The following is a 15,962-nucleotide window of genomic DNA, read 5'->3' as shown; positions in this document are numbered from 1 at the left end:
CAGTGATTCTCCTAAATTAGATTAAAAGAAAAAAGACAATAAAAGAGGACCAAAACTGTACACAATGGGCTACCATTGACCAGAAACTCAACCTGACTTGCCGAATAAACACAAGAGGAGTTCAGAGGCTAGGAATACTGTGCCAAGTAACACACCCTCCTGGATGGGTACAGCTCCAACAACACTCAAGAAGCTTGACACCATCCAGAACTAATCAGCACACTTGATTGACATCACACTCACAAACATCCACTCCCTTAGCCATCGACGGTCAGTAGCAACAGCGTGTACATTCTACAAGACCACCAAAGATCTTTAGACAGCACCTTCCAAACTCATGATCGGTTCCGTCTAGAAGGACAAGGGGAGTAGATACTTGGGAACTCCACCACCTACAAGTTCCTCGCTATGCTGATTTGGAAATATATCATCATTCCTTCACTGTCATTGGGCCAAAATCCTGGAATTCCCCTCCCTAGGGGCATTGTAGGTCAACCTCCAGCATGTGGGCTGCAACAGTTCAAGAAAGCAGCTTACCACCCCTTCTCAAGAGCAACTAGGGACAGGGAATAAGTGCTGACCAGGCAGTGATGCCTATATCCCATAAGTGAACATATTAAAAAACTTGTCCCCAGTATTAATTTCCCCATAAGATGGTAGGTAGGCCAGGCGAGCCCAGTATTTTTTTTAAGATTTTAAAACTATGGGAAAGATGGAGTTGATTAAATTTAGAGGATTCCCCCTTGCTTATAGAAACATAAAAGTTAGGACCACAAACTCTTGAGCCCATTCTGCCATTCATGATGGTCATGACTAATCATGGACGTCAATACGTGTCCTACCGTGACCCCTGATGTAACGAATTCCACAGGCTCACCATTCCCTGGGTGAAGAAATTTCTCCCCATCTCAGTCCAAAATGTCTTTCCAATATCCTCAGATTGAGACCCCTGCTTCTGGACTCCCCAGCCATCAGGTACTTCCTGTCTACATCTAACCTGACCAGTCCAGTTAGAATTTATAAATGGCTATGAGATACCCCCTTATCAGATGAACTTTCCTTAGAAGGTAACATCCTACTTTCAATCCTTTTCCACCTAAACATTAAAATCCCCCTCCACCCACCTGCCCAAGCACCCCTTCCTAGGGTTTTTTTCTATTCATTTGTGAGATGTGGGCATTGTTGGCCGGTATTTCTTCCCCATTCCTAGGTGCCCTTGAGAAGGTGGTAGTGAGCTGCCTTCTTGAACCGCTGCAGTCCTCCTGCTGTGGGTTGACCCACAATGCTATTCGGGATGGAATTCCAGGATTTGACCCAGTAACAATGAAGGAACAGTGATCTATTTCCAAGTCAGGCTGGTGAGTGACTTGGAGGGGAACTTGAAGCTGGTGGTGTTACCATATGCCTGATGCCCAGCCCTTCAAGATGCAAGTGGTTGTGGGTTTGGAAGGTGCTATTTGAAGATCTTGGGTGAATTTCTGCAGCGCAACTTGTAGACAGTACACACTGCTGCTACTGAGCATTGGTGGCGGTGGGGGTGAATGCCTGTGGATGTAGTGCACAAACCTTTTCTGTTCAGTTGTCCTGGCTTTCCTAGGCCTCAGCCTGCGTTAGGGCCGTCATCAGTACCAACAATGTCTACTACCTCGCTCATGCGATTTGAGGACTGTTGGAACTGGTCAGCAAGTAGGTTGGGAGACAGGTCCAGAGGGTGGGATTTCCTTCCCAGTGGGGAAAAAACGCCCCACTCTGCTTGGTTTTAGCCCACCCACAGCACAGTATGGCCAGGAGCAATCTTTTTATCAATTTCTGGTCAATCACTGACCTTCCCTCAGTGGTCGTGAGCAGACTTGCTTCCTGTAAAATTCTGAACATTGTCAATCAATGGATTTGCATTCCAGCCTGTGTTGCTGATGATTATAAATGTGTTTTTTCCCTAGCAATTGTAACCTTTTAAGAATCTTGTAAGCTTGAATACAGAACTGAATTGTGAGTCATGTTGAAATCCCCTTTTCGGCCGTACTGCATTATTGTCTTTTTTTTAGATGAAACGTCCAATAGGTCCCTATGCATCAAGTATGTAAGTGTTTAACGCTTAAAGTATTTAAAGAGGAGGTGGAAAGATTTTTGAAGTATCAGGGCCATGGGATCTAGTATGAAAAAGGAGTTGAGTCCTGGGATAGAATAGCCATGATCTTTTTGTATGGCAGGGCAAGCTTGAGAGGCCAAACTATTTGCTCCTCTTCCTATTTCTTATGTTCTCATGTCCATCATCATTTTGTGCAGTCCAATTAAGTTTGTCACTATAATCGGGTCTCCCAGCTAACTGCTTCTGACTGAAATCATAATAAATTGTAATTTGTAAATAAAAATGCTGTGTTGAAGTATGATTTTACTTTCTGTAACTCATAAACTTTTGGTCTTCAGTGAACAGACACAAGCAAAATTTCCCATCATCTTGAGGGAAGGAATATGTAAACTTGAGGTGGTTTTGTATTTCCATCATCTGTAGTACATCACCTCATAAATGAGTTACTGAGAATGAAAAATGGAGCCTGTGAAAATCAGTGTTGCCTCCAGAGATCAAAAAGTAGTTTTCAAAATGTAGGGCAAACAAGCTTGCGATGGTTGTGGATCTGTCTGCTTCTTGGTAATGTCATGATTTCAGCCATGTTGAGGATTGATCTACTGTTCTCTGCCTATTATGAAACATCACTCCAGGAGCCTGTTCCCCAAGTTGTCTTCATGATCGAGTTTAATGAATCCCTAGTGACATCCCATTCTTGGCCGTCAAACCAGCATTCAAGAGTTTTATGGCTTGTATTGCCATGTTGTCGGTTAGCTATGTTGAGCACTGTTCATAACACACCTTCTCCTATTATTTCTCAAAATATTCAAATGTAGATGTCATAGTAAAGCCTATTCTAAAGCACACTGTTGTAATGCAGCAAGCACCTAATAACTGGGCACAGTTTAACATAAAGGCTGTAAACTGTATTGTAGAAATAACTCCACAGCGATCAGTATCCTGTCACCATATCGTCCTTTATTTCAACATGCACAGTCCTTAACTTTAGTACTGCACCTTCAGAATCAGTTCTCAGGTGGCAGTATCTCTGACATTCCACCTTTACCTGTTAGCCAGGGCTCTCTGATTGAGCCAGATTAACAGCCGCAATGAAGGGAATTTATATTCTAATGTCCAGCTGGCTGACCTTGATGTAATCACTACAGTGGTGTTGTCAGTTTGAAATAGTTCTTTTTTCATGATTAAGGGCGTTACAGAAAAAGACACACAACAGCCTCAAAAATGTTGATTCCCGTCAAAGTACAGAGGTGTTTTCTTCCCCTTGTCTGTGAAAAAGCAGGCTTCAGGTCTAAACAGTTTACTGTAACAAGTTTCTTGCCTTGAAACATTGCTTTTCAGGAGGAAACTATTGCTCTCAGGAATTCTAACTAATGCCAGTTCTCCATGCTTTATTCGTGAGAGTTGATTAAATCCTCTTCCAACCTCCTAGAAACAAATGTGTGCAGCTAAGAAAGAAAAACCTTGTTTTTATAAAAGCTGGGTTCTTAGGATAAAGTTTTTAAGGAATTCTGGAAATCAATCCTTAAAATTATCCACAATCTGAATTCTGGCTATGGTCTGCTCTAGAAAAAACAAGCAGATGGCTGAATTTCTACATAATCATAAATAGATGCAAATTTTTGCAGGTCAAGAGTGTCACAGTTTAGGTTAAAATGCATCAATATGATGGTGCACAAGCAGTGTATGTATGACAAATAAAGCTCAGGTGATGGATAAAGTGATTTTGATTGTGGCTTTCAAAGAGGCCAACTTAGGGACATTTACAAATGTTAATAGCTTTGGAAATACGTTAGTGTGGCATTACCTCATCCTAATGGTATCCACTGTAGTAAATGTGAAGGGCATTAATCCCTAAAGTAGGACTACAATTGTTATTGATCATACTATTGAAAAACATTGCAGAAAATATTAAACATGATTTTGTTAACATTTAGGGTATAAACTTCGCCCAAGACTGGAAATTAGTCACTGTCTTCATTGGAGTTAACGATTTATGTGACTACTGCAAAGACACGGTGAGAATTGTTTATGTATGCATTGGATTTGTAATAAGAAGACAAATGATTGTTTTCCAGGCTTGTAAGTGAGTGCTAAAATGTCTTGAGGCAAAATATGGAAAACAAAATTTAACCAGACATATTTACGTGAATCAATTTATTGTGATAATCAAGTACATAGTACAAAATTACAAGCTATTAAATTGTTTCTGTTTAAGATCAAGCCTGAAATTGTATTTTTAGTTAATTTAGACAAAGCGTCTACCACAGCTTTGAATGAATGTGAAATGGTCCAATAACATTGATCTATTGTTACCGCATGTATAGAAAGCCAAAATCACCAGTACTATCTTAACACTCTTGTATTATTCTATATATACAATTTCAAACCAATTCAAGAAATGGTTCTACTATGAAATTTTAGGTTAACTGATGTTGTGGGATAGGTCCTTTTGTATTGTGGACAGAATGTCATATGACTAGAGTAGAAAACAAGAGTTTGTACAAGCACAGTGGATACCACAGTTTTCCTGAGTGATAGACAATGGCTGCTGAAAATCTGTAAGCACAGCCAACTTGCTTCGCCTGTGAGCTAGTATAAAATCTCCGTATACAAAAAGCAAGGTTTTGAAGCTTTGCTCCTTCTACAGGTGTTAGTGAGAGAGCTAAGGTTCTTGAATAGATCTGCAGCTCAGGTTATGGGTGCTGTGGTTGGTTGACTCGCCGAGTTGGTTCGTTAGTTTGCAGACGTTTCATTGCTCTGCTGGGTAACATCGTTAGTGCAGCCTCCAATGAAGTGGTGAGACAACAAGTTGTAGAGCTGGATGAACACAGCAGGCCAAGCAGCATCAGAGGAGCAGAAAAGCTAACGTTCTGGACCTCGACCCTTCTTCAGAAAAATTCTCAGATTGTCCAGCATCTGCAGTTCCTACTATCTCCGATGAAGTGCTGTTGTGTTTTCCTGCCTGGTATTTAAACTCTGGGGTCTGTTGGATTTGCTTATCTCATTTTCGCTTTTTCTTCGCAGTGGTGTATACATAGGGTCTAATTCCATGTGTTTATTGATGGCATCTTGGTGGAAAACCAGGTCTCTAGGAATTCCCATGCTTGTCTCTGTTTAGTGCTGGTACTACTTGTCTCCATTCACACTGATAAGGCGAATCACCAGTTTGAATGGGACAACACTAGCATCCTAGGACAGGCTAAACAGAGACAAGCATGGGAATTTCTGGAGGCTTGGTTTTCCACCAAGAAGGCCATCAATAAACATGTGGAATTACACCCAGTATACACACCACTGCGAAGGAAAACCAGAAATGAGTTAACCAATTGCAACAGGCAGCAGAGTTTAAATACCAGGTGGTAAAACCCTGCAGTGTTTCATCAGAGGCTGCACTGATGTTGTTAAGAACCAAAAGAACTGTGGATGCTGTAAATCAGGAACAAAAACAGTTGCTGGAGGAGCTCAGCAGGTGTGGCAGCATCTGTGAAGGAGAAAGCAGAGTTAATGTTTTGGGTCCGGTGACCCTTCCTCAGAACTGATGGTGGCTGGGAAAATGTCAGTTTATATGCAGAAAATAGGGAGGTGGGTGGGCTAAGGAGTAAATGATAGGATCGAGCCCAATGAGAAAGAAAGACAGTTGGACAGACAAAGGATTTGTTAACGATCAGGCTGGGCGGGTGAATAGTTGTTAATAGGGACTGTTAGTGACTAACAACAGGGGGTGTGTAGTGGCAGGCTATATGGTAACAAGTCCTGGTGTCTGGTGTGGGGGCCGGGACATGGGAGCATTTAGGCCCTAAAATTATTGAACTCAATATTGAGTCTGGAGGGCTGTAGGGTTCCCAAGCAGAAAATGAGGTGTTGTTCATCCTGCTTGCATTGAGCTTCACTGGAACACTGCAGCAAGCCAGAGACAGAGATTTTGGCCAGGCATCAGGGTGGTGCGTTAAAGTGGAAGCAACAGGTAGTTCAGAGTCTTTTTTGCGAGCAGAACGTAGATGTTCTGTGAAGCAGTCGCCAAGTCTACACTTCATTTCCCCAATGTTGAGGAGACCACAGTGTGAGCAGCGAATGCAGTAGACTAGATTCTGGGAAGTGCAGGTGAAGTGTTGTTTCACCTGGAAGATATGTTTGGGCCCTTGGATACTGGGTCGGGTGGAGGTAAATTCGCAGGTGTTGCACCTTCATCGGTTAAGGGGAAAGTGCCGCAGGGCTGTGGAGAGGTATTGGGAGTGAAGGAAGCATGGACCAGGTTGTCCTGGAGGGAACAGTCCCTGCAGAAGGTGAACAAGGAAGGGGAGGGGAGGGAAATATGTGTCTGCTGGTGGTATCCCTGTGGAGGTGGTGGAAATGGCATCTGATGATCTTCTGGATGTGGATGCTGGTGGGGTGGTAGGTGAGGATAAGGGGAACCCTATTGCTGTTGTGGGAGGGAAGAGAAGGGGTGAGGGTGGAAGTGCGGGAGATGGGTTTGACCTGGTTGAGGGCACTATTGATAATGGAGCTGGGGAAACCTCGGCTGAGGAAGAAGGTGGACATTTCAGAGGCTCCTTGTCAAATTCGGCCTCCGGTGCATATGTTCAAACGAGGCCAACTTCGACTAGGGAGTCTCTGAAATGCCCAACTTCTTCAAACTTCTTGTCCACCCTTGTACGTCAAGTTTTAATTTGAATGGCAAAATTAAATTTCTGGTGTAGGCATATTGTTTATGGAAATGTAGTCCATTGAGGGCTTCTGATGTAAAACAATGAATTGCAGATGCTGGAGAACTGAAACAAACAAAAGCAGAAATTGCTAAATGAAATCAGTGGGTCTGGTAGCATCCGTAGAATGAATACAGACTCAATATTTTGAGTCCTGTGACCAAGGGTGGCTGGATTCAAACATTAATACCGTTTTCTCTCTGAAAATGCTCTCAGACCTGCTGAGTGTCTGCAGCAATTTCTGTTTTTGAATTTGTCTGATATTTACTTTACAATTCTACTAATCTTCTAATACCACTTTTTACACAGGATCTGTTTTCACCTTACAGCTTTATATACAATGTCACCGTAGCCTTGGACATACTTTGTGATGAGGTAAGATGCCCTTTATTCAAATAGTGAACTGTTGTCCATGAATCCACATTGAAAATAAATACAATGGAGATGTTTAAGATTACAAGAGATAGCTATGGGGTATGACAGAATATTTATTGTCCAAAAATGTGAGAACACATCATTCTGGAAAACATCTTGCTAGCACCATGTTTGCTGCATTTTTTGCAACAGTATGGTGTATATAAGCATTTATGTTTATAAGCAAAATATTCTAAGTCTCGCCAACACAAATCAATCTTATTTCCAAACCTCACTAATTTCAATAATGCAATCTGAAGAATATTCAAATGGAGTCAGACCAGAGAATATTGACTTTATCAAAAAGACTGTAGCTGTAGGTATTCTTACGGGCAATATCAGTGCATGACCTGGAAAAAAGAACTTTAAGAGAGATTTTTTAAAGAACTGCTTTGAAGCCATTTATCTAGAAGTTTACACCAAAAAAATGAACGTATGCAGCCCATCACATTAAAACCAACTCTGCAACTGCAATCAAAAATGATCCCACTGGTCTCTTATTTTTCTGTTCGATATATTTGGTTATTTTAGTTAACGTATTATGATATACATTCAGAGCTTTGCCAGGGACCTGAGCTCATTTCCGCTCTTGGGTGACTGTCTGTATGGAATTTGCACATTCTCATGCCTACCTGTCTCCGCTGGGTACTCCAGTTTCCCCAAACAATCCAAAGATGTGCAATTTAGGTGGACTGGCCATACTAAATTGCCCACAATTTTCCGGGGTGTGTCTGTTAGCCGTGGGAAATGCAGGATTACAGGGATAGAGTAGGAGGAAGGGTCTGGGTGGAATGATCTTTTGAGTTCAGTGTGGAAATTTTGGGCTGAATGGCCTGTTTTCACACTGTAGGGATTCTATACAGTCTGAAACCTGGACCTCTGGCCCAGAGATATGAACAATACCAGAGTACCACAAGACACTGGAGTGGTATTGTTTTATTGCCACATAAATCCAAATATTTTATGGCATTTACCAGTTGATTGGACAGTTGCATTTTGCTGGAGCCTAGAACAACAGAATTAAAGACACTCAAATGTCAGTGAAAGCTTGCTTTTGTTTCCACACTAAAGCTTTCTGGTCAGTTGACATAACTATAGTCATTTTCTTTTTGTTAAATTTTTGCCTTCACACAAAACTATTTTATTTCATTAATGTCCCGTTCTGAGACTCCGAAACAAGTTCCAAATGCTATTCACTCACTATGCAACCTGTGTTCTTTAAATTTGTGTCTTCAACTGCCTCGTAGTATGCTTTTCTCTCCTACACTTCAATAGCTTCATGCTTTGGAAACTTTTTTGTCACAAGCTCTAAGCTACTCAGAGTTTATTTTCAGCCCAGACTGTTTGGAGACTGTTAAAGACAAGTGAGTTTTCTTAAAATTGACCTGCACACTACCTGACTTCTTGATTGTTCTGACTTTCTGTGTTACTGGACGCATGCAGTTAGGCAACAGCAGTTTATTTCTTGCTTCGACTGTTAACTCGTAGTGCAGTGAACTGTATGCTCAAGGGTTTAATGACTTCAATAAAATTTTTGAAAACAAAATAGACACCTCAGTGTGACCATTGAACAAATCAAAAATGAAAGTAAAAATGTCTTCCTGTTTAAAAAACACAATATCGAAATACAAATCAAACTTAAATCCATACATCATTCATTCACTTTAGAATGCAAACTCTCAAACATTAACAACATATTTTGAACATTTATTATATCTCCCTGTAAGAAAAATGAAATGTTACCTGTCAGAGACATATCCATTTTCCATTAAAATTTTCTATTTCTATTTTACTTTACTGTTTTCACTTTAGATGTAGCAACATATTAAATGGGCAAAGACTTTGTATATTAATCACAAGTCTACATTGAACATGCTTTCTTCTATGAATGTTCCACAAGGATTTGTCTCTACATGCTATGTGAATGATTTTGGCATTAAACAATTCCAGATTTTTGTTATTAAACTGTTCGGGGGCAGTGCAAGGATTATGATCTGAATAAATATCAGTCTCTGCAGAATTGTTAAATACCTTGAATTCAAATGTTGTGGATTGAAGAGCAAGTTCAAATTCTCTTCTCCACAGTTAACTATTTCTATTGGCAAACATTCAGATTGTATGAAAAGATGAGTGACTGAATGTTTGATCTCCATCTCATCCTCCTGCAGTAACCTCCCCCCAATGCACTAATTCTGCCATTGATGGCAGCAACACTTTAAGCTGCTCAGCATAATTCAATGCTGCTAAGACAGTTGTGGTAGTTAGTATAGCAGTCAAACTGAACTCATCAAAAGAGACACTAAAATGTTGAGGTTCAGAACAAATCTCTAACCAAAGTGAAACTTGTCAACAAATTGCAGAATTTCTTGCTTTGTTTTAGTCATGGGAAACTCCAAGATAGTCCTTGTTTGGATCACTGTAGGTGTTATTTAGCTGTGTCCCACAGTGTGACACAAATAAGTCATTTTGCTTCAGTACATTTAGTTTTAGCCAAGTTTATGATTGAATTGGCAGTTTTCAAAAAATCATACAATTTATTCAGGGGTTGTAAATGTTCATTCCAGATTTGTCTGAACACAAAATATGTCATCAACACATACAAAATATTTACATAACCGCTCGAGGAGGTTGTTGATTATTTGTTGAAAAGTTGCCTTTGCATTTTTTGTTCCAAATTCTATGACTTTACATTGATAAAGTTGATTCTGTTATAAAATCAGATAATTAATTGACTGAATAATTCAATAGAAATTGCCAATATTGCTTGAATAATTCAACTCTTGTAACAATTAATGTTTGTCCAGTCCTCTTAATACAGCCCTGCAATCACAGAATTGAGAATGAATCCACCTGGGCTGTCATGCTGACTTTGCATCATATATACACAATTATTTTGATCCATCCAGTTTCAGCAACGTCACAACAGATGAGGTCCATTTACTGTCATAAATGCTTGCTTGATCTAAAGTTGGTGGTATAAGCCTATACATACACTTGCCATCAATGACATTTTCCATGTTGTTCCATAATTAACTGAAATAATTTTTAAATCTGTGAATCTTTCATTGTTCACCACAATATTTTGTGGGAAATAACATAACATTGCAAGCACCTCCATAATTATCCAAATTGGCTATTAAAGGGTTGACATTAGAATTTTCAGTTTTTGATTAATCCCCAGATACTTACAATGTTTATTTTCGGCTCACTATTTCTTCATACAGTGTAAATGCACTTGTCTCTTGACTTTCCTCCCTGTAATGGTATTGTTTAAACATGTGAACACGACACACTTGTTTGATTTCTTTTCCTCTGTTTGGAACACATGCTACATAGTTCATATCATTGCGTTTTTGATTTGATAAGAACTAGTGAATCTTATTTTTCATAGTTCCCCAGAACCGGTAATAGTACTTAGCATGATAATTAACACACAAAAAAACTGAACTTTGATTTTTTTCTTATCTGTTCTAATTTTCCCTGCATGTTGAGTACTTTTCAAATGCTTTTTGGTCAACACACACACACTTCAGTTATTTTTTCTTGAAAATTAGACATATCAATCAGAAATATAGTTTCTGAAATTTGATTTATAGATTTTTCTTTCATTAATTGAAGGCCTCCTACAAGCTAATACTTGTATGTCGGTAGGAAAAGACTGAATCTGATGGACTCATTAAGGACATAGTTAATACTAAATAGTAATAAAGAAATAACAAAGTATGGAGCTGGATGAACAGGGCAAGCAGCATCTCAGGAGCACAAAAGCTGACATTTCGAGCCTAGACTCTTCATCAGAAAAGGGGGAGGGGGAGAGGATTCTGAAATAAATAGGGAGGGGGGGAGGTGGATTGAAGATGGTTAGAGGAGAAGATGGGTGGATCAGAGACAAACAAGTTAAAGAGGCGGGGATAGAGCCAGTAGAGGTGAGTGTAGGTGGAGAGGGAGGGAGGGGATAGGTCAGTCCAGGGAGGACGGACAGGTCAAGGGGGTGGGATGAGGTGAGTAGGTAGGAGATGGGCTTGTGACTTGAGCTGGGACGAGGAGATAGGTGAGAGGAAGAACATGTTAGGGAGACGGGAATGAACTGGGCTGGTTTTGAGATGCAGTCAGGGGAGGGGAGATTTTGATGCTGTGAAATCCACATTGATATCATTGGGCTGCAGGGTTCCCAAGCGGAATATGAGTTGCTGTTCCTGCAACCTATGGGTGGCATCATTACGGCACTGCAGGAGGCCCAGAATGGACATGTCGTCTAAGGAATGGGAGGGGGAGTTGAAATGGTTCGTGACTGGGAGGTGCAGTTGTTGATTGCAAACCTAGCGTAGGTGTTCTGCAAAGTGGTCCCCAAGCCTTCGCTTGATTTCCCCGATGTAGAAGAGGCCACAACGGGTACAGAAGATGCAGTATACAACATTGGCAGATGTGCAGGTGAACATCTACTTGATGTGGAAAGTCTTCTTGGGGCCTGGGATGGGGCTGAGGGAAGAGGTGTGGGGACAAGTGTAGCACTTCCTGCGGTTGCAGAGGAAAGTGCCGGATGTGGTGGGGTTGGAGGGGAGTGTGGAGCGGACAAGGGAGTCACGGAGAGAGTGAAAGCAGATAAGGGTGAGGATGGAAAAATGTCTTTGGTGGTGGGATCGGATTGGAGATGGCGGAAGTGTCGGAGGCTGAGGTGTTGGATCCGGAGGTTGGTGGGGTGGTACGTGAGGATGAGGGGGATTCTCTTTTGGCGATTATTGCAGGGACAGGGTGTGAGGGATGAGTTGCGGAAAATGCGGGAGACACAGTCGAGGGTGTTCCCAACCACTGCGGGGGGGAGTTTGCGGTTCTTGAAAGGCGAGGACATCTGAGATGTACGGGAGTGGAATGCCTCATCCTGGGAGCAGATGCGGCAGAGACGAAGGAATTGGGAATAGAGGATGGAAGTTTTGCAGGAAGGTGGGTGGGAGGAGGTGTTTTCTAGGTAGCTGTGGGGGTTGCTGGGCATGAAATGGATATCGGTTTCTAGGTGGTTGCCTGAGATGGAGACAGAGAGGTCCAAGAACGTGAGGGATGTGTTGGAGATGGTCCAGGTGAACTTGAGGTTGGGGTGGAAGTTGTTGGTGAAGTGGATGAACTGTTTGAGCTCCTCGTGGGAGCATGAGGCGGCGCTGATACAGTCATCAATGTAATGGAGGAAGAAGTGGGGTTTAGGGCCAGTGTAGGCACAGAAGAGGGATTGTTCCACATAACCTACAAAGAGGCAGGCATAGCTTGGGCCCATGTGCGTACCCATGGCCACCCCCTTTGTCTGTAGGAAGTGGGAGGAATCAAAAGAGAAGTTGCTGAGGATGAGGACAAGTTCAGCTAGGCGGATGAGGGTGTCAGTGGAGGGGTACTGGTCGGGCCTGTGGGATTTTAATCCAAATCATTCAGATATTCCTGACAGTAAGCCACAACCATAGTGTTCAAAGCATACTGCTTTCTTCCTAATGCACCTTGAGATTGTGGATGATAATCTGAAGACATGTGTTGCTCTATTCCTAAACTAACCATTATTTCTTCGAATATTTGTGACAGAATCCTTGATCTGCTTATATTTCCTTGTGTAGTCTGCATCTTGTAAAAAGATGAGCAACGTTTTCTATTTTCACTTTTGCCTTAATTTTCTCCAAAGCTGTAAGAAAGTTTCCTACATGAAATCTTGATTAAACATCCATAACAGTTAAAATTTGCATATTCTCATTTCCTTGGGTCCACCAGACACTATTAAAACAATGCCAACCACTAAGGTTTTGGAGTAGATCTGTAGCTCGGGTTATAGGTGTTGAGGTTGGTTGGCTCACCGAGCTGGTTCGTTGTTTCGCAGACGTTTCGTTACCGTGCTGGGTAACATCCTCAGTGCAGCCTCCGATGAAGTGGATTGGAGGCTGCACTGAGGATGTTACCGAGCATGGTAACGAAACACCTGCAAAGCAATAAACCAGCTCGGCCAAACAACCAACCTCAACCAGGCCAACCAGTTCTTTGGAAGCTGGTATCAGAATTAGAGTGGCAGGTTTAATTGATTTGATTGGGGTTTCTTCAATCCCTGAAAGGCAGGGCATACCTGGCTTAATTTAACCATATATAAATCCAATCCTGGCCACTAAAATTGTTTTTGCATTTTAGCTTGTATTTTTCTGATACTTAAGTAACCTGTCACTGGAATGTTTTGAGATACTTGTAACTTCATGTCACAATACTCAGATTGAACTACCACATGCTAGACGATTGATCATGTTGTATTTGAGGTTATCACCATTTCCTTATTGACACTTTGTTTCTCAAATATTAATTATCATACTGGTTCGGACTCACTTCCTGAGTAGGCTGTCAGATATAACCATCCCATTCTGTTCCATTTTGTTAGAGATGAGCTAAACATGTCAGTGCCATCCCTTTGTCTTCTTATTTTTAACTGAAGTTTTCAAACGTGTTAGATTACTGAACTTTCATGTCATTTTCCTTGTGCGTAGACTGTGTTCCTTTTGTCCAGTTCTGTGTGTCCGAGATTTAGTCATCGCACAGTCATAAAACAATCCTGATGTTTCTCCCTGAGCATCTTAGTATTTTTAATCCTACTGCTATTCCAATGCCCTCTTTGAGGCCAATAGTTTTGCTAGAAAGATCACTCCACGAGATAAAATGAATTCCTTCTATCCAGATTCATTGCACTGCCCTGAATACAACTGCTCAATTTATTAATTGTTCAAAATTAGAAGTTCAAAATTAAGAAAATTAAAGACTGAGACGCATGAGAAAAGATAAGCGAGGGAACTTGAGCATAAGCTTAAAATGATGCAGTGGGAAGAGTAAATGTCAGTCTTTGACACAAACTATGGTGAGGGGAATTTCCAACAGAATTTGATGCCCTGTAAGGAAGTGGTTAGGTTTGCAAAGGGCTTATCGAAATTTGAGGAAAACAGTGTGCAGGCATTCTTAAGACCAGAGGAAGTGTTGGACAAACATGGCTTGTATCACTGGAGTGTGCAAGAGTAAGAGACAACTTGATTGATACATACAGGATCCTGACGATACTTGACAGGTTGCATGTTGACTGGGTGTTTCATCTTGTGAGAAAATGTAGAACTGTGGTAAGCGTTAAAAATAAGCAGCTGCCCGTTCAAGGCAGAAATAAGGTGATGCCTTTCCCCTTCTTGGGTGATGAGTATTTTGAATTATTTTTTCCTTAAAGAAGATGCTAGGAGCAACATCTTTGGATAGTTTAAAGGCAGAAGTAGATAGGGTCTTATTCAGCAAAGGTGTGAAATATCAGGGATAAAAGACAATTTAGAGTTGAGTTTACAATCTGTTCAATGATGACCATATTAAATGGTGCAACAGGTTACAGGGGCAGTTCCAAACTCTGATTCAAATGTTTGTTCCAAACTCTGTTGCTCACATGCATGCTTAGCAACTCCTCATTTTCAGATTTGCTGCCATTTGATGTACAACCAACAATAGCAGAAACTCATGAAAGATTGATTCTGACAACTTTGGGTACAACCAAAATAAACCAATGGCTGGAGAAATTCAGCAGCCTCAACGGAGAGAAAGCAGAGTTAACATTTTGAGCAGCCATATAGAATTGGTATTAATGCTGATAATGGGGTACGGGGTGAAGGGATTAAAAATACCCCACGTTGGATACCCAGCACATCTCATTCCTTAGCTGCAACAAATTTGATTAGCCTCACTCATTCCATTCCTAGCCTTCAAACGGTATAACTGGTCCATCGAAAAATCTAATGTTTTTTTTCAGAGATAATGGGAACTGCAGATGCTGAAGAATCCAAGATAACCTCCACACTTTGTTATCTCTATTTTTTTTCTATTCATTTTGTGGGAGGTGGGCGTCGTTGGCTGGGCCAGCATTTCTTGCCTATCCCTAGTTGCCCTTGAGAAGGTAGTGGTGAGCTGCCTTCTTGAACCGCTGCAGTCCTCCTGCTGTGGATTGACCCACAATGCTAATAGTGAGGGAATTCCGGGATTTTGACCCAGCTACAGTGAAAATGGGATACCAGGATACTAGGAAAAACCAGGATAATGAGTGACTTGGAGGGGAACTTAGAGGTTGTGGTGTTCCCATATGTCTGATGCCCTAGTCCTTCTAGATGGAAGTGGTTGTGGGTTTGGAAGGTGCTGTCTGAAGATCTTTGGTGAATTTCTGCAGTGCATCTTGTTGATAGTGCACACTGCTGTTCCTGAGCATCGGTGGTGGAGGGAGTGGATGTTTGTGGATGTAGTGCCAATCAAGCGGGCTGCTTTGTCCTGGATGATGTCAAGCTTCTTGAGGATTGTTGGTGCTGCACTCGTCCCGGCAAGTGAGGAGAATTCCATTACACTCCTGACTTGTGCCTTGTAGATGGTGGACAGGCTTTGAGGAGTCAGGAGATGAGTTACTCGCTGCAGTATTCCCAGCTTCTGGCCTGCTCCTGTAACGGCAGATGCACATTGGAAAACAAATTCGGCAGGCTTCAGAAAAGCTGACATGTGGGGGAAACTAACACCTTTGCATATAGATAACTGACAAAATGCAGTTGAATTTAGGATTAGGAGAGTTTGCTTAATTTCAAATAAACTGCATTTAGGATTTCATGTCCAAATTTGTCCACATTCAAATCTGTTGGATTGAAGCATGTCTCCTTTCAATGTTCTGGTATCTATGGAGGTAGTACAATATTTGTAGCGTAGAGTCATAGAGTTACACAACACAGAAAAAGACCCTTCAG

The 15,962-nt window shown here is 41.4% G+C and overlaps 1 protein-coding gene across 1 annotated transcript in view; it reads left to right on the top strand.

The window, feature by feature from the left end:
- The window catches only part of si:dkey-177p2.18 (phospholipase B1, membrane-associated), a 73,544-nt gene that overhangs the window by 33,345 nt on the left and 24,237 nt on the right, over nucleotides 1-15,962 (top strand). Inside the window, exons 7-8 of the mRNA XM_048537635.1 lie at nucleotides 4,024-4,104; nucleotides 7,102-7,167. Of these exons, the coding sequence (XP_048393592.1) occupies nucleotides 4,024-4,104; nucleotides 7,102-7,167 (147 nt within the window). The remainder of the gene's footprint in view (nucleotides 1-4,023; nucleotides 4,105-7,101; nucleotides 7,168-15,962) is intronic.

The sequence above is a fragment of the Stegostoma tigrinum genome, chromosome 10 (assembly GCF_030684315.1).
Source record: "Stegostoma tigrinum isolate sSteTig4 chromosome 10, sSteTig4.hap1, whole genome shotgun sequence".
Taxonomy (NCBI): domain Eukaryota; kingdom Metazoa; phylum Chordata; class Chondrichthyes; order Orectolobiformes; family Stegostomatidae; genus Stegostoma; species Stegostoma tigrinum.
Note: the sequence above shows the minus strand (reverse complement) of the source record. Positions and strands in the feature narration are given on the sequence as shown.